The following is an 18358-nucleotide window of genomic DNA, read 5'->3' on the forward strand; positions in this document are numbered from 1 at the left end:
GACCCTCGATCCTGTCATACCCCTCTCAGGAGTGCGTCCTGAGAAAAGAATGCCAAACAAGGGGGACGTTGTGCTGAGGGCCGAGCTGAGCTGCTCTCTCAGGAATGGTGTGGCAGATGGCAGGGGCCTGAGCTGGTCTTGGCCGGTGCCTCTGCGGAGCAGGACCGTGGGCCGGCAGAACAGGGGGAGGGGGGTCGGGTGGCTGCATGGAGGCCCTTAACCGTTCCTGGGGGCGGGAGTGCCCCGGAGCAAGGCTGGGGGTCCTCGCTGTGGCTGGGCCGCCCCTGAGCGTGCGGGACGCTGACACAGACAGCCAGGGCCCTGTGCCCCCGCCCTCCCGCCAGCCACAGGGCCGGCCGCCCACCCGCAGCACTCCGCTGGCCGCTATCTTCGCTGTCCCAGCCTGTGATAACCCTGAGAGCGTGGACCGCGACAGGGCGGGGGGCAGGGGGTACCTTGGCCAGCTCATTCCAGTTGGCTCTCTTGTCAGCCCCATCCTTGCAGCAGCCCCCCAACCCCCACCCTGTGGGCACTTTCATCCCATGGACAGTGAAGAAATGGAGGCCCCAGACAGGGCAGGCAGCTCTCCCGGGGGCACAGCCGTGAGTAGCAGAGCTGGGACTCAGCCCCACAGGGTGGATCAGGCTCTGAATGCATCCCGGCCTCCCCTCTGGGTGAGTCACATTCCTCCTGCCAACCAGCCCAGGGAGCCGAGTCCTGGCCTCGGCCACGTGGAGTCAGAGTCGGGGCCGCAGTCGGGCTGAGTAGACTCCAGTGCCCGCCTCGCCCCTCTGGCAGCTCTGTGACCCTGGCACAGTTCTGGACCTCTCCGAGCCTCTGCACCCCCGTGCATGCTGAGAGGATCGGTCACATCGCCTCCTCATGAGTGACGGCCAGCTGTCCGTCCATCCACAAGGAAGTCTGTGCGTCCCCGGGAGGAGCAGCAAGCTGGCCTCACGGTCAGCAGAGCCCGCGAGCCCCGCAGCTCCGTCCAGAGCCCCCAGGAGCCCCCTGCCTGCTCGGCCCCGCCAGGTGGGCTCTCCGGGTGTGCCTGGGCTTTGGCGTTTCAGACGGGAGTTTCTGGTACGCAGAAGCTGCTTCTGAGTGTGTGAGGGCACAGTGGATCTCTCCCAGAAGCGTGCGGGTCCCAGCAGGTGTTACGGTTGCTGGAGTGCTCCTGAGCCCAGGGCCGCCCGGAAAAGACGAGGCAGCCCCCTCCAGTGCTCTCGCCTGGAGAATCCCAGGGACGGGGGAGCCTGGTGGGCTGCCGTCTATGGGGTCACACAGAGTCGGACACGACTGAGCGACTTAGCAGCAGCAGCAACAGGGCCGCCCATCTCTGGGGGGGATGCAGGGAGACCAGAGCCCGCCGGGGGGCCCAGCTGGGCAGGCTCATCTCCCCAGGCCGGGCGGGGCCTCCCTGGGCGGGCCCCCAGCCCCCTCCTCGGAGCCGTCCTGCCCAGGAGGGCCGGCCTGAGAGTGGCCTGGCAGGGGACACCCTCGAACAGCACCCCCCAACCCGAGGTGCCCTCTGACCTCCAGCCCCTCCGGCCTTCCTGCCTCAGCTGGTGACCGCTCCCAGGAGGGGCCCCCATGTGCTGCCCTGAGGAGCAGAAAGACGGGGCCTTCTGGGGACCTCCAGACATGCCTGCAGCAGGAGCACCTCGATTCCATCCTGAGGGCCTGTGCCAGCCCCTCGTGTGGGGGACTCTTCTGGAAACCCATGCACATCTCAGTTGCATCCGGCCCCCGTGGGTTGTGTGTGTGTGTGGGGGGGGGGGTTGTGTGTGTGTGTGGAGGGGGTTGTGTGTGTGTGTTGGGGGGTGTTGTGTGTGTGTGCGTGTGTGTGTAGTTACTGTCTCTGCTCACATTAAACACCAGCCGCCCCTCCCCCACGTGTGGATGTGGCCTGACCGCTCCGCACCAGCGAGAATTAGGGGACTCTGGGGCCAGGGACGTCGCTGCTAGATGCAGCCTCCGCATCTTGGACAGACGCAGTCCCTTTATGGCTGCATCTGGGAGTGTGTCCGGAGATCTCTGGAATCCCACCAGTTTTGCTCTGGATGAGTCATTTTTCCGAGCTGTTGAGTAAAGTAAGCAGACTCATGTGTTAATGGAAGTGAAGAAACAGTTTATTCCGAAGGGAACCATGCAATTTACGACCAGCAAAGGGCGCGGGCGTGGAGCGGAGCAGCACGGTCTCTGTGATCCCGGGCCAATTAGTGCTGCGCGTCCCCGTCCATCTGTCCAGACTCTGGAGGGCGGCACGCTCATCGCCACAGTCCAAGCACGCGTGCCGGCCACCAGCCCTGGTGTCTTCAAGGTCGCTTTGCCTGTCCATCCATGTCCTCAGTTTTGCAGGAGCGTGCGGGGGGACGAGCAAAGGCGTCTGGAAGGGGTGTGTTTCTGAGCTTCCCCGTCTTTAGAGCTTGTGTGTGCTGGGAGCAGAAAGGGGTCCCAGAATCGCACATGCCCTTGTGGGGAGGGGCAGGGGCCCCACATCCACGCAGCTCGTCCCTGCAAGAGAGCTTCAGGTGTCACACACGGCCACACCTGCGCATATCACATACGTGCACACGCATATACACAAACACCCACGGGGTCAACAGTTGGACACACAGCCTCCGTAGGAGGCTCTCATGGCTGGTGAGCTGATTGGTCTGAGGTCCACTCAGACCCTCCACACATCCTCGAGACCCTGGCCTAGAGGGTTGAGAGCAATCAAAGGTGTTCTTGGGCCAATCGAGGAGCGTGCTGGGGAAAGCTCAGGGTCCTCTTCGAGCAGAGTGAGTCCGGGCTCAGGGCCTGCAGCTTCTGCCTCAGTCCCGGCCCCTCCTGTCCTTTTCCTGCCTCATGCAGGCTGTCTTTTTTGCTAAGATGGAAAATTCCAGAGTAGTGGCCCTAGAGGGTGGACCCTGCCACTCCAGGGCCAGCCAGCTGGGGCCCCTCTTTGGCCCAGTGAGGGCAAGCACTCTGGAACTGTCTGTAGATAAGACAAAGGCTCCGTCTCCGGGGCCTTCCCAGGAGAGACGCTGCTGGTCTCTGCCAGTTGAGCCCAACTCTGGGTCTTCTGCAGGCTCCTGAGAAATGGCACGTGTGAAGCCCCACTAGCTTTTTAGGGTGTAATGCACTCAGGCAATGCCCCATCTCTCACTGGTAGGCCATAGATCTGAGTGAATTTGGCCCCAAATTCCTCTGACCCCAGGTGGCTGACCTTCAGAGTGGGGGCTCCAGGGGTGGGAGGGTGCGTCTGACTCTTAAGGAGGAAGGAGCTGGCGCCCCCCGCAGGCCCCGAGGCAGGTGCACCGTGTCCCTGTGGCACCTGTGCTGAGGGTCCCCGCTGGGGTTCTGCATGGCCCTGTGCTGCCCTGTCCCGTGATCTGCGGCACTCCGTCTGCTCTAGGAGATGTCCCCAGGCCCCTCTGTGCGGCCCCCATCATTCTGCAGCTCCTGCGGTCTGTCTTTGACTGCAGGGACAGTTTGCCCCCACAGCTTTGGCAACTGGCCCTTCAGCCAATTGACCGGGACCAGCCTAAGCTGGTCCCTGACGTGTTCACGACCTGCACCCAGCTAGGCCCCCCGCTTCTCAGCCCCTTGGACACCCCGGGCCCTGCCCTGCTCCCCTCCCAGGCTCCAGGTCCCTCCCCGCCCGAGACTCTGGTCCTCTGTGTCCCACGAGGTCCTTCATGAGCACCTGGACTGCAGGGGTGGCTTCCTTCTGGGGAGACGGTGGCCGGGACTGAGGCTCTGGGCCTGGAATTACCCGGATGTTCTCACAGAGGGGCACTCGGAGAGGAGGAACCAGCCTCTGCCTGGCCCGCGTGGCTGCAGGAGGGAAGAGTGACTCTGCAGGCTTACATTCTCACACGTACCCTGTGGACATGAGTGCATGTGCAGAAGTGCTTGTGTATACAGATGTGTGTGTGTGTGCAGACGTGTGTGCAAGTGTGTGCATGTGCAGGCTGTGCTACACAAGCACGTGAGACATGTATGTACAAGCATGTGCAGGCTGCATGTGCAAGTGTTGCCTGTGCAGACATGTGCTCACGTGCAAATGTGTGGTGTGTGCAAACGTGTGCAAGTGTGTGCACTAGTGCATGTGGATGTGCAAGTGTGTGTGTGCAGACGTGTGCTGTGCAAGCATGTGCAGACTGCATGTGCAGCTGCCGCACGTGCAGACGTGTTTGCAGATATGTGTTCTCACGTGCAAGCATTTGTGTGTGATGTGTGCAAACGTGTGCAAACGTGTGTGCAAGTGCATGTGGGCGTGTGTGTGCTGATGTGTGTGAGTGAAGTATTTGTGCAGTTGCGTGTGTTGTGTGCGAGGCAGGAGAGGAGTGTGCCCAGGCTGGGTCCCCGGGTGCAGTGCCCGTCGTGGGCTCCGGTTGGCAGAGCTGGTCCATCTTGGGCCCCGAGGCCCAGCGTGGACGGACCCACCTTCCCCTGTGCCTCGGAAGGCACTGGATATGCGGCCACAGGAGACCCACGTGCTGGGCCTGCAGAGGCCGAGCGCCCCCGGTCGTGACACCAGCACAGGCTGGACTGCGGGCCCCACCTGTCGCCCACGTCACCCTGCTCGCTGGACCTCCTCCGCCCCAGGGAGCGCCCTCCCCAGCTGAGAGCTGCCGTGACGTCAGGACCAGAGATGAGGTGGTGACGTGTGGGCATGAAAGGCCCCTTTGTCCCTGGAACACGGTGGCCTGGCCCTGCGCCGCCAACTGCCCCCACAGGAAGCGGGCTGGGGCTGGCTGAGCCCAGCTCCCAAGGCCGACAGAAGGCCTTGTGTGGTTGGTACTGGCCAGCCAGCGCCCTCAGCAGGGCTGGCGCCCACACACCAGGCCACCTCGCCGGGTGGGAACAGGGCGGTGGTCAGGGAATCGGTGTGTCTGTCTGTCCTGCACACACGTCCACGTGCCTGCTGCCTGCCAGGCAGGCCCGCACAGTGGTCCCACGCGCGTGGCGACGATGTGTGTGCTAGGCATTCGTGCGTGTGCGTGCAGGCTAGGTCACTTCAGTCGTGTCCGACTCTCTGCAGTCCTGTGGACTGTAGCACACCAGGCTCCTCTGTCCACAGGACTGTCCAGTCGAGAAGACAGTGGGTTGCCACGCCCTCCCCCAGGGGATCTTCCGCACACAGGGACTGCGCCTGCGTCCCTTGCGTCTCCTGCCTTGGCAGGCGGGTTCTCTACCAGCAGCGCCACCTGGCGTGCGTGTGCCTGCGTGTGCGAGCATGTCTGCGTATGGAGCTGTGCATACATGAGCCGTCTCCCACATAGAGGCGTGTGCGTGTGCTCCGTCCAGGGCCTCTGCATTCTTGTGTGTGTATCCACATGTGCGTGCGCGTGTGAACGTGTGTCCAGGCCCTGTGTCCCTCCCCCTGCCTTATCCCTGCCCCCTCACGCTTTCCTCCCTCTCCCTGACCTTCAAATGTCCCGTCACATTTGTGGGGCTGCCCCATGACGGCTGTGTGCCCCCATCTCCCGGAGGGGATGGAGGCTTGGAGTAAGCAGCCCTCACGTGAAGCTTCAGGGAAGATGAACGGGGCCTGTGGCCTTGACCAAGGGCCTGGAGCTGTGCCCAGTGCAGCCTGGGGGCGGCCTCCAGGGGACCAGCAGGCATCCCAGCCCTTGGCTGTGGGGAGGCTGGCTCCGTCTCCCCCAGCATCTGTCCACCGTCTCTGGCGCCACGGTCAGCGGCCGAGAGTGGCTTCTGTCCTCACTCGACTGTGAAGGACATGTGTTTGGGGTGTGGACTGGCCCAGCCCTGGGCCAGGTACTCCACCTACAGCTTCTCCTCTGTCCCATGGTCGCTGAGCTTCCCGGGGAGGACGGAGCCCATGGTGGGTTGAGGGGGCACCCCGGGCTCAAGGTCCTGGTTGGCACAGCAGGGCAGACTGAATCCATCCCCATTCCATCATCTGGTCCTGCAGACCAGCCAGGGCAGCGTCGACGTCAGAGGCAGGCCTCTGCCGTTGCCCGTTGGTCTGGGATGAGCGCTTTCTGGATGGCTGTGGCCGCTCCAAGCGGGGCCTCACCCCAGCCTCCTTGCCTCCAGGCCTGCATGTCCCTCACGCAGCCGAGGAGCATGCCTGTTGCCTGAGAAGGCCAAGTTCCTGCTCTGGTCCCTGGGCACGCCAGGGGCTGGGTCCTCGCCCCCCGATGGAGGTCTCTGAGCCGGGCACAGTGGGCTGACAGCGTCTCCCTGGGCGTAGCCCCGGGACACAGAGGGCAGCACAGATCCAGGCTCTTCTAACCACACGTGCGCCTCTTCTCGGCCCGTGTGTCCTGGTTGGTCCCAGAGAAACCCTCCCTCCTTTCCTTAATCCGTCTGCATCTTCTCTGTGCTGTGCACGCAGGATTCCTAGGGATTGGCAGGGCGTGTGTTTGAATCTTGCTGCTGCTTCATGGGTTTAAGGGTTGCGCTTGTTGCAACAAGGTCTTTGTGTACCTTTCGCGGCCACCAAAATGGTGCACTGGGGACTCCCGCTGGGATGAAGCACAAACGAGGAGAGGAGGCCTGAGGGGGGCGTGCTGGGGGGCGCAGCCATCTGTCCCCACCGGCCCTGGGGGCTCCGAGGGATGAGAGGTGGTAGGCGGCCTTTGTTGTTCATCCTGGAGCCGTTTCTGGGGCATCCCCCACACCCGTCAGGGGAGCAAAGCCCTTCTCCTCCTCCACGGGAGCTGCCGCTCAGCTAGACTGTTTTTCCGCTCTGACTTCAGCTGGTTGAGGGGCTTTTCCAAGCCGTGGGGTCTCCTGGGTTGTCTGCTCAAGCTCAGGCTACAGCGACAACTGGAGGCCATGGGGCTTGATCAGCAGAAACTCCTTTTCTTGCAGCTCCGGAGGCGGGAGGCTGTGGTGTTGGTGCTGCTGACGGGCTCCTGGCGGGACCCCCTCCTCACTGTGTCCATACGGGGGCGCTGGTCTCACTGAGGTCGCTTCTCTTAAGGGCACCGGTTCCGTGGGGGGAGGCCCCACCCTTGTGACCTCGTTAAACCTCAGTTAAACGGGATCTCTAAAGATCCCATCTCCAAGCCCAGCCACCCTGGGGTCGTGCTGTGACTTTGGTGGGTCACAGTGCCGTCCATAGCTCGGCCTGGAATGGAGCTGGCCTCAGGATGGCTGACCAGTGGCCACAGATAGTGAGATTCCTGGGGTGGCGCCATGGGGCAGCACACACCACAGGGCCCTCCGCTGTGCCCACGGCAGGCGTCACTAATCGGTCCTGGGACGCTCTCCCCTGTGTTCAGGCAGCTCTTGCTCATCTGTCAGAATTGGCACCAAGGGGTCACCTGGGATGCCGTCCTTGTCTGTCTTCCAGGCTGCCTCCCAGGGCAGCCATTGTTAAGACTCACCGAGGCCTGCTCGCCTGCAGGGGCCCCGAGGCCCAGGCCCCCCACAGAGTGAGGCCCCCCAGGTCCCCTGTCGCTTTGCAGGGACAGTCGCAGCCTGCAGGGCTGGTGGTGATGTCCTCTGTGCAAAGAGAAGCGCCAGGATGCTTTAAAGGTTGCTAAGAATTTCGAGACATAGGAAGAGCAGCGTGGGGCCCTGTGGGCTGCACCCGGCCCATGTCTGCAGCCACCGAAGCGATTGCCTCTGGAGGGACAAGGGTCACTTGGTCCTAATTCAGAAACCACCCGTGGTTCCCAGGCTCCTTTAATGACATGTCCATGAATGTGATCTGTGCTCTTTCCATCACGTAGCCCCTCCTTCCAGGGTTTCCATCAGTAAGGGGTCCCCAGCCCCCCACTACAGCCACAGAGCGGTGGTGGGTTTCCCAGGAAGAGAGAACACGACCCCTTTCCTCCCGGAAGTGTCCCAGGGGTCTGCCTGTCCCCTCCCCAACTAACAATGGCAAGGACTCAAAGCCTGATGTCACCACCCCCGGGACGTCCTCTGATGGGTCACCACCCCCAGGACGCCCTCTGGGGGCTCCCCACCCCCGGGACGCCCTCTGATGGGTCACCACCCCGGGACACCCTCTGGGGGCTCACCACCCCCGGGACGCCCTCTGGGGGCTCACCACCCCCGCCCGGGACGCCCTCTGGGGGGTCTCCTTTGTGGCTGAGGCTCTGGGAGCACTGTGGCCACTGTGAGATCTGCCAGGCGTCCCCGCCGCCCCCGCCCGCCTCCTTCCGGCCTGACCCAGCCCCTGGGTTCTGCCCTGTGGATGGGTGGCTCCCAGGACATCTGAGGGGGTCCTGACCAGGCAGGCTTTCGTGCTCTCGCATGGGTTCCGGGCGCAGGAGAGAACGATGTTGTCCCGTCCAGGAAGGTGCCTTGGCTGCTCCTTGACACTGTCCTCGAGGCCCTCGGTCCCTGCTGACCGAGTGACCAACGTCAGAGCTGCCCACGGACAGCGAGCAGGTGGCTGGGAGCCCAGGGCAGGGGCGGCGCCAGGCCCGGCCCCCCGACTGGCCCCGGAGGCTGCCCGCCCTGCCTTCCCGTCCCCGAGGCCGGGGCTGGGCGCTGGGCAGCGTGGGAACCGCCCCGCCCCCAGCCGGCGCTGACCTCTGACCTCTGCCCTCTGCCCTCTGCCCTCTGTCCCCAGCGCGGATCATCAGGACGAAGCAGTGGTGTGACATGCTCCCGTGTCTGGAGGGGGAGGGCTGCGACTTGCTGATCAACCGGTCAGGCTGGACGTGCACACAGCCCGGCGGGCGGATAAAGACCACCACGGTGAGTGTGCAGCCCCCCGGCTGTCCTGGGGTGCAGGGGCCCGAGCAGGCGGGGCCGGGGGTGGACCCCACACCGGCGACAGTGAGAAGCTGGTCCCTGGCTTCCTGATGCAGGGAGGCTGCCAGCTCTGCGGCTGGGTGGGTCTGTCCCCTGGCTGCTCAGAGCATCACGGGGTTACTGAGTGCCTGTCGGCCCAAGAGGCCACACAGAGCACCTCCAGGCTGCTCAGCCCACATGAGCTCATTGTGGGGGATGTCTCATTTCTGGGCAATGTCCTTCCAGCCCCAGGCTGCAAGAAAGGTTCGAACCCACAGAGGGGCTTCAGACCCCACCTCTGGGCAGAGGGCCTTTAAGAGGAAAGAAGGGGGCGGTGTAGTCTGATGCAGGCGCCCCAGGCAGGCGTCTAGAGCAGAGGCTCTGAGAACCCTGGGGGGCCCCGGGTTCCTCCTGGATCCGCCAAGAGCAGCACTGGGTCCCCTGCTCACCTCCGTGGGCTGGAGGCAAGAAAGGCAGAGCAGTCCCAGGGATGTTTTCTCTGAGATTCCTTTTCCAAAGGAATGTTCCCCCAGCATGGAGACACTGAGGGCCAGGAGAGCTGGGGACGCCCAGCCGTGACCCCTGGGGACTGCTCTGGGGCTCCGCAGGCCTGGCACGCTCAGTGCTGGCTCCACAGGCCAATTATCGCCCCTCATCCAGGCTCATCCTCCTGAGGTTTCCATAGCAGGCTGAGGGCTGGCGTGGGCTCCATGCTACGATGCCCACCTCGATGACGGGGAGCATTAGGTCGGGGAGCAGGGGCCTCGTGGAAGCACCTGGGAGTTCTCTGCTGGCACCCCCAGGCAGAGAGGCGGGGGCCACAGCCCCTTGGGAGTTAGGCCAGAGGAAAGCCTACTCCGCCCGCTCTCGCGGCCTCCACATGAGAGTGCAGGTGGGCTCTCTCAGCAGCACCATCGAAAGGCCAGTCTGGCCAAGCTAATCTGCGGGGAGCCGTGGGTCCCTGCCCCGTGGCCGGCCAGAGGTCAGCTCTGAGCTTGAGTGGGGCATCTACCAAGGTCGGGGCTGTAAAGCTGATGCAGGACCCCCACTGCCCCATGGATGCCTTGGCAGCCTCTTGTGACTGTGGGGGTTCAGGCCTGGGGGCCCTGCCGGCAGCCTCCCCCTTGCAGGTCTGGGCGGCGGGGGTCTTGAGCAGGGCGGCCCCTCGAGGGGGTCAGAGCCGGGCTGCAGGGAGCATCCCCAGGTCTCCAGCTGGAGCCGCAGCCACGCGCTTGTCTGATCGTCAGCCGCGCTTGTTTCTCTGTGTACAGCATGGAGGCAGAGACCTGTCTCCACCAGCCCCTTCCCTGAACCTGCCTTGCCGCTCCGGCAGCCGAAGGGGCTCTGAGCTGGGGCTGCCACCTCCCCCAGAGTCCAGGAAGAGGGTGGCCTTTCCAAGGTCCCCATCTGCGTGCTGTGCCCTTTTGGGGACGGAGCCTTGGGGACATGCAGACTGGCAGCCCCGGGGTCACCATCCCCAGATCCATGAGGGGGGTCCCTGTGTGCTCCCCGGGGCTGGGGCCAGCCCTGGTGCGGGTGACGCTGTGTTGGGGGTTTTCAATGAACCCCCAGAGGAGGGGAGGCTCGGGCAGGGCTCCAGAGGCCCTGGGCGCCTCGGCGGGCGTGGGGGTGGGGCACTGCCGCAGGGTCAGGCCTGCCCTCCAGGCCGCATGGCACGGCAGCACCTGTCTGTGTCATCGTGGTGAATCGGGGTGTCCCTCTCATCAAGCCCCCAGCCCCTCCTGGCGCCCTGCCACACGGGGGTTCTGAGGCTGGCCTCTCCCCGCAGGCACAGCCTGAGTCCTTGATTTACTCCAAGACCTCTGCCGAGAAGGTGCAGGCGCGCGTTCCTTTCCATCCCCCAGGCCTCCGGGCTCAGAATCATCATCTCAGTTTTACAGCCGTGAAAACTACGACTGGGAGAGACAGAGATGCCGATGGCCAGGGGTCGGCAGGCCGTGGAGCGGAGGCTTGAATCTGCCGGGTCTGTGCAATGCGGCCGTGGCCCTGGCTCGTCAGGAGCCCCGCGTGTGTCCTGGGGCTCCAGTAGCTCCCCCTCCCTGGGGGGTGTCTGGTGCTAGAGCCCGTGGAGCCCGCGGCCCAGGCGGAAGGACCCAGCACGCATGGGGCAGGTCCGGGGGGCGGGGCGTGCACGCACGGGGACCCTCGACTTCCCGGGGGCGGCCCTCCACTCAGAGGCACGGCCGAGGGGCCGGCGTGTGCGACGACACTGACCTCCCGCCCGTGTGCTGGCCCTGAGCGTCACAGCCCCACCCAGGAAGCGGGCTCCGCGTCCTCACACTGGCAGGCCACAGAGCGGCCAGGCAGTGACCCTGGGGGCCGACGGGCTCCACCGTCTTCCCAGGCATCTGCAGAGGTGACCCTGGCCTGTGCAGACCTGCTTTCCAAGCGTGCTTAAATGCTTACCTGAGCTCCTGACCCAAAGTGAAAAGTGAAAGCCACTCAGTCATGTCCGACTCTTTGCGACCCCAGGGACTATTCACTCCCTGGACTTCTCCAGGCCAGAATACTGGAGCGGGTAGCCGTTCCCTTCTCCAGGGGACCTTCCCGACCCAGAGATCGAGCCCAGGTCTCCCTGCATGGCGGGCAGATTCTTTCCCAGCGCAGCCACAGCGGAAGCCCAAGAATATGGGAGGGGTGGCCTGTCCCTTCTCGAGCAGATCTTCCCAACCCAGGCATTGAACTGGGGTCTCCCACATTGCGGGTGGATTCTTTACCAGCTGAGCTATAAGAGAAGCTGCGAGCTCTTGACCCAAACACCTTATAATTGGAGCACGTAATCCTCTTATAGGATTGAATTGCAGGCCTCTTACAGCTGGCAAATTAGCATCGTGGAGTTTCACATTTTACTATAAATTGGTTTTCCGTGGCAGGGGCTGGGGGACAGGTATCTAGGAGACCTCGGGATTGCTTGGCCACAAGATGGCTAATTCCACCCCAGCAGCCAGGCCTCAGCCCAGTGCCCTGCAGCTGGGCTGTGTCCACAGGTGGCCACCCCCCGCCCCCACCTGGTCACGCCCCAGCTCCTTCTCCACGTGGCCGTGGCTGCTCCCTTCTCCGTGTCCCCAGCAAACTGTGAGCGAGCACGAGCCTTGGGGGGGTCTCACCATCCCCATCCCCCATTCAGGTCTTACGTAGTTGCTTGTGATCAATTGATTAATTGATTAGCAGAACCCAGGCCCTGGGTGCACGCTGACGCCTGCATTTCCTGGATCACCGCCTTGCAAAATGCAGGTCATCACCCCATTAGTGGTCGCGAAATTAATTTAGTGGCTCACGATCGGCATTAAAAGAAGGAGGGAGAAATAGAATAAAAATGTTCGGGTGCATCCCCATCTTGAGGGTGAGAGCTGCTTGGTGACATGCACACAGGGCCCCTGGGTGAGGCTACACGGGTACCAGGGCCAGTTGCCATGATGACTTGGGGACCCGGCATCCTGGGGGTACACCAGGTGGGGGGAGCCTGGCTTCTGGGGCCCCCGTGATCCCTGTTTCAGGGGCTCCCTTAGCGTTCTGTCTCTGTTCTGTGATGTTGGTCCACACCGGGCAAGGTGAACATCGCGGGCCCTCCCCAAGGTCACAAGCAGCATCCTCTCCTTGGCAACCAAACAGCCGCTGACAGCAGCTGACTGGGCTGGCGGAAGGGGTGGGCAGAGGCTGGGGCTGGTGGGCATGAGCGCCCCGCCCACTCGTGGCTTCCGTGCGAACGTGAGTGGCTGAGGCAGGGCCTGGGTGTTGGTGGCGCCCAGGGCGATGTGACCCACGCTCCGTCCACCACGGGCGGTGTCTCCGTATTGAACATGAGCCTTGTAACAAGTGCCTCCTAGACCAGGACAGGCCGGCTGGTTGAACTCATCTATCAAATCGGCGATTAAGCTCCACGTTTTAATCCCGTTCTGCATGGACGCCATGCTCTGGAGGGTGAGGGGCATTCTTGGCTGGGGGTGGGGGTCTGTGCAGCCTGCTCAGGACCTTGGATTTCATGGAAACTCGTGACACCAAGAGCACTTTCCCAGGAGCCAGCCTGGACGCCCGAATTCTGCCTGAGCCCAGGTGCCCCAGGCCCGGAGTGCATGGTGCTGAGACATAGACAGGTGCCCAGGGTGCTCCCCTAGACACCAGGAGACGTGCCCAGTGGCCTATGGGTCATCACCTCGCATCCCTCATCTTGTCGTGAACTGGCCGTCACTGGGCCGGGCAGCCAGGCTCTCCGGCCAGAGCACCCCACACGCTGACCCCCAGGCATCCCGGCCGGGATCGCCTGCTGTCACTCATCCACGCTGAGCATCCAGCCTCCACGGCCGTGGCCCAGGACTGAGGAGCTGGCCCCGTGTGGGGGAAGGGAGCTCTTCTGGTTTCTGTCCTCACCATCCCAATGACGGCCAGCCTTGTTCAGGCCACCCCCTTGGGCTCAGCACCCCCTCAACCTAGAACCACACGCCTCTTTTTTTCTGACACACCAGGGGGTAGTCCTCGGAAAGTCCAGCGTCAACCTGGAAGCCTCTGCATCCTTGGATGCAAAGTGTACCCAAGGGACTCGTGTGTGTCTAGCATGGCCCCCACTGAGGTTCCCGAGATGGACTGGCCGTGGCCTGCTGTCCAGGGCAGCGGTGGCCCAGGCCTCTCGTCAGCCAGGGTCTGTGTGCCGCCCCCCATCAGGGCTGGACTCGCAGGGGCTCAGGCTCTCAAAGGGCATTCAGGGGGCACTGTGCAGCTGCCCGCGCCAGGCTCGCCTCACCGTGATAGAGAGCAGAAGGCATGCTTCCCACTTGGGTGCCCTGGAGATGCCTGGGTGGACAGGGACGCAGGGCAGGGAAACAGTCCATCAGGCGGGGGCGCGGCTCCCCGGCTCGGGGCGGGGGCACAGTCCACCGGGCGGGGGCGCAGTTTCCCAGCTCGGGGCAGGGGGTGCCGCTCCCCAGCTCGGAGCGGGGGCACGGATCCCCGGCTCGGTGCGGCTGCAAAGCCAAGCGGGGCAGGCCTGTGACCTCAGGGTCCCGGGGGTGCTAAACCCCCGAGGAGCCACTGGCCGGGCCTGCCCTCGGACCCCCGGCCTCAGGGGCCAGGACGCAGGGCCCCCCACCTGTGAAATGGAGGCACCTGACCCAGGAGCTGTGCACCCTGCAGGAGCCTGGACCCCCAGAGGCTCACGCCCATTGGACTCAGAGCTGCGCCTCTCTGGGCCCCGGGAGGCCAGCGCCGAGTGTGGAGGAACGTCCCGAGATGTGAGACCCGCCCACTCCCAGGAGTCTTGGCAGGGCGTGGGGCCTCTTTCCTGCAAACCCGGGGTCCCGGCTTCCCACGACTGCTGTGACCGGTGACCGCGCTGGGTGACCCACAGCCACAGAGAACTTCCCTCACAGAATGGAGGCCACAGGTTCAAGGTCAAGGGTCCTGACAACCTTGAGGTTTGCCTGCGGCCCTGGGGGCTCCCGGGCTGAGGCCACATCCCCCACGAAGGCGCCAGCTCCTCCCTGGGCATCTGAGCTCCCCTCTTTCCTCCTATAGAAACGCCAGCATCACATGTGGGGCCCACCCTCCCTGACTGGTGATTTCATCCCAAAGACCTTAACTCGCTCCATCTTGAAGACCCAGTTCTGAAGAAGGTCATATTCTGACATTCCAGATGGACAAGGGCTTTATGCGGGGTGCTCTATGCCACCCACCAGCCTGCCAAGCCCAGTGCAGAAGCTTGAGTGCTGTGAGCTGGGGCCCAAGGCCCCCTGTGACGGCCCCATCCACCTGTCTGAGTTCAAATGGCAGGATCCTCACTGGTGGGAGGAGAGAGAGAACAGACACACAGAAGCTGAGGGCGGGGCCGAGGGGCTCAGAGGAGACGAGCGCCCAGGCCATGGAGAGGAGGCAGCTCAGACACGTGGTGCCCAGTGAGCCCGCCAGGCTCGCGGCCAAGGGCGCTCGCCCCCCACCGCGCCCGCGGCAGCTGCTGTCTGTATGAGGCTGGAGCTTCCTGGAAACACGACATATTTCAAGAGCTGTGAGATGCGGGGGTCACATACCTGCACAAGCCACGTGATGTGTGTATCTGTCTTTGCAGACAGCACCTACCTGTATGAGTGTGTGTCTGTGCAACAGAATTTGTTAAAACTCTGGCAAATGTGTGGGACATAAAATTGAAGAGGTCTCATAAAGCCAGGAGGAGAACTTAAAAAAAAAAAAAAAAAAAAGAAGGTGGAAGTACGAAAGAAAAAAAAAAAACATTAGAAGATCAATTCAGGGGGTCTAGAGACTATAAGATCCAAAAATAGAGACAAACGAAGAAGGAGTATCAAAGAAGTGTTTTCTAAAGAAATTCCCAGGACTCAAAGCCTGGGTTTCCTGTGTGCAGGGACTCACCGCCGGCCGGAAATGAGTGAAGAAAGCCCCGTCCCGAGGCGTGTCAGCGTGAAATCTCAGGCCCGTGGAGATGAAAACAGCATCCTGAAAACTCAGAGGGAGAAAAATAGGTCACTTACAAAGATGGAGACATCAGAGTGGATCTGCCTTCTCAGCTGACGCGCTCGGAGCTGGAAAACAGCGGCCCAGACCTTCCCGAGCGGGGACCCAGTGGATCTCCACGCCAGCCCCGAGTTCACGGGTGGGGCGGGGGCCGCCAGCCTGGAGTCCGTAACCGGGACATCCTCCTGGGTTCAGAAGCCGTGGGCCCGCTCCCTGCTCCGGGAGCCCCGTCCTCCGGAGGCTGTGGATGAAGTGGTCCACGGGGATGAGGGTGAAGGATGAAGGGACCCCTGGACGCCATGCATCCTCAGCACACCCCACGGCGGCCAGACAGGCCCCAAGAGGGCTCCTCCACGGAGGACAGTGTGGGCCGCGCCGACGATGCTTCCAGAAAGCTGCGGGGCGACCCCGCAGGCACAGGAGTCAGGCAGTGGAGCACCTTGAGGATTCCCCAGGGAAGCCTGAAGGGAAGCCATCCCAGGATGCAGCGGGGAGACTTCTGTGGTGCCCAGGAGGAGGCCCAGAGGCACACGCCGGGTGCAAGGGGAGGGAGGAGAGGTGAGTGTCGGCGGGACGGGTGACCCTGTCCTGACCCCTCCCGGCCTCACCCGGCAGGCCTGGCCGCACCCAGATGAGAAGGACCAAGACTCACTGAGCACAAGGTGGGCAGCATCCCCGTGGGGGCACCGTGGAGGCCCCCGGGCAGGGAAGGTGGCGGCCATGGTCCTGGAGGGAAGCCCAGAGGTCCTGGCAGGTGACATCCGGCTCTGGGTGGCTGACCCCGCGTTGGGTGAAGGATGCGGTTCAGGGTCTGGGGGCCTGCACTGCGCCCTTTGCCCCATCCTCAGCCTCCCCAGGGGGCTGTGCCTTCTCTTTCGCCCCACAGTGCAGCCCAGCAGGGCTCTGGGTTTCTGTCTCGTCCCCAGGGTCCCCTGACCCTCCCAGGCTCCCCAGGCCCCTGGGCACCCGGGACTCCCGCCGCCTTTCTGACGCACTGCAGTGCCTGCGGGCATTGCCCCGCTTTGCTGCCTCCCGTGTGAGTCCATCCCTCCTTCCCTGGGGAGGGGTCTCCTTCCCCGGTCGAGGTGGCAGGGCCTTGCCCCCCCGGGGCCAGGGCTTTGGGGGGCGTTGCTTGCGGTGCCTCACTCCCCCGACCAAGCATCCCGCAGGCCACGCTACCTTCACAGCTGAAGGCCTTCTCCCCCACTGTCTGGCCATCCGTCCACCGTCGGCCCAGGTCAGCCCACCCCGGGGCTCTGGAAACAGTAGACTCCGTCCCCTTCACGGAGGAACGCATGCTTGGCCTGTCTCACGACCCAGGGCGTCCGGGTGCCAGCCACCTGCTGGGTGTGGGCTTCCATGGACGGGCCTGTCCCGGCCAGGGCTCCTGCAGACAGCTGGTGACGCCATGTTCCTCTCTGCTCCCAAGCGGGCCGGCCCAGCAGTTGGAAGCACTTGTCGCTGAGCCTTGTTGCCGTTCGGTCGCTCAGTCGTGTGTGTCTCTCTGCGACCCCATGGACTGCAGCACGCCAGGCTGCCCTGTCTTTCACCAACTCCCGAAGCTTGACGTCCATGGAGTCAGTGATGCCATCCAACCATCCCATCCTCTATCACCACCTTCCCACTGCTCTTCCGAGAATGAATGAAGCGAAACTGATATCTGAGCCGGGAGCAAGGTGACGTGTGGCCTTGCCGAGCAGAGGCCGCAGTGAGCCGCCTTTGGGCCGTCTTTCCAGGTGGGCCATCCTGAATTCCTATTGGTCCCCCAGGCACGTGTCCTGGGACCCCGAGAGGCCCCACCTGCCCTGTGCGCCAAGCGCTCTTCCTGGACCTCCCAGCCCTGGGGGCTTCTCGTCTGCCGCGCCCCACCTCCCCGCCCTGCCCCACCCAGTGCAGCCCCAGCAGGCAAGTTACTCGGTGGGAGGGCTCACCGGCCCCAGGGCACCGTCTGGCAGGCAGGGTTCCTCCTGAGGACTCAGCGGCACCTGGGCCTGCTCCCTGTGTCTTCTGTTTCCAAGAAGCACCCGCTGGGCATCCTCTGACCTGGTCCTGGGTCCAGATGCCTCGCTGCGTCTTGGGAGGTGCTGGAGCAGAGAGACAGGGGTGGAGGGGGAGATTGGGGTCCGTGCAGACCCAGCTGCCCAGCAGGGAGGTCAGGCTGCAGCCCTCCTCACCGTGCACAAGACACCCTCCCGAGGGGGAGAGGCCTTCATGCAGGAGGTCTGGGGTTAACCTGTCAAAAGACAAGCAGATGGTGCCTGCGCCTCACCTATTCTTCCTTCTGCCAAACGATGAGGAATACCCCGTCATGACTCTGATCCCTGTCTGCAGTCCATTCTGCGTTCATTCGAATCACTGCTATTCATCACAGCGATAGTAGCGGGACATTTTAATAGATTCCGTGTGTAAACACAGACGTAGATGGCGGCCCGGCACGATCGCATCGCGAGCACTGATACGCTTCATGTCCTCTGCGGAAACGCGCCCCAGCCAGGAAGCAGGTCTGACCAAGCCCTTGTTTCCTGGGCACTCCTGGCCCGCTCTGAGATGGGGGTGCTTGCTGTGGGTGGCTCTTTACCGAAACTGTGCTGTGAGCCTCCGTGTTCTTCAGAACAGCTGTTCTTCGATTTTGAATGCTTCAGTGGTAAGGGTCAAAACGGGAGGAAGTGTGTCCAGTGGAAAGAGCCAGTGGGCGCTGGACGGGCCACCTCGTGGGGCTGGGTGCTCCTGACCCCACAGAGCTGACAGGTGGCCTGCTAGAGAGCAGTGGGCCAGGGTCGGGGCCAGCTGAGCTCTGCCCACTCAGCCGGCCCTGGGGTGGCCCTCCCCTCGCACTGCCCAGGCCGCTGGGTCACGTGACCAGTTCGCAGTATCGCCAGTTCCTCCTCCCCTCTGCCCTACGTCCCTGTGGGCTCTGTGTTGGACACTGGGGCACAGCACTCATGGCCCCCAGATCTCAGGGCATCAGCAGGCGCCCCTCAGGAACCCCTGAAGGGGCAGCTTCAGGGGCTGCAGGGATGGCCGGTGCTTGGAATGTGAGGTCAAGTGGCTGCTGGCCAAACGGATGAGAATACTGTCTGTAGAACCTGGGGCGGGGATGGGGGCAGCGGGCACTGGCCAGGTACCCGAGTCCCACCGCTCAGACGGATGTGGGGGCGGGAATCTGAGA

The 18358-nt window shown here is 63.5% G+C and overlaps 1 protein-coding gene across 2 annotated transcripts in view; it reads left to right on the plus strand.

Moving 5' to 3' along the window:
- The window catches only part of FAM19A5 (family with sequence similarity 19 member A5, C-C motif chemokine like), a 179846-nt gene that overhangs the window by 144646 nt on the left and 16842 nt on the right, over nucleotides 1-18358 (plus strand). For both annotated transcript variants that reach the window (XM_018048922.1, XM_018048923.1), the window contains exon 3: nucleotides 8549-8676. In XM_018048922.1, the coding sequence (XP_017904411.1) occupies nucleotides 8549-8676 (128 nt within the window). The remainder of the gene's footprint in view (nucleotides 1-8548; nucleotides 8677-18358) is intronic.

The sequence above is a fragment of the Capra hircus genome, chromosome 5 (genome assembly GCF_001704415.2).
Source record: "Capra hircus breed San Clemente chromosome 5, ASM170441v1, whole genome shotgun sequence".
In the NCBI taxonomy this organism is placed as follows: Eukaryota; Metazoa; Chordata; class Mammalia; order Artiodactyla; family Bovidae; genus Capra; species Capra hircus.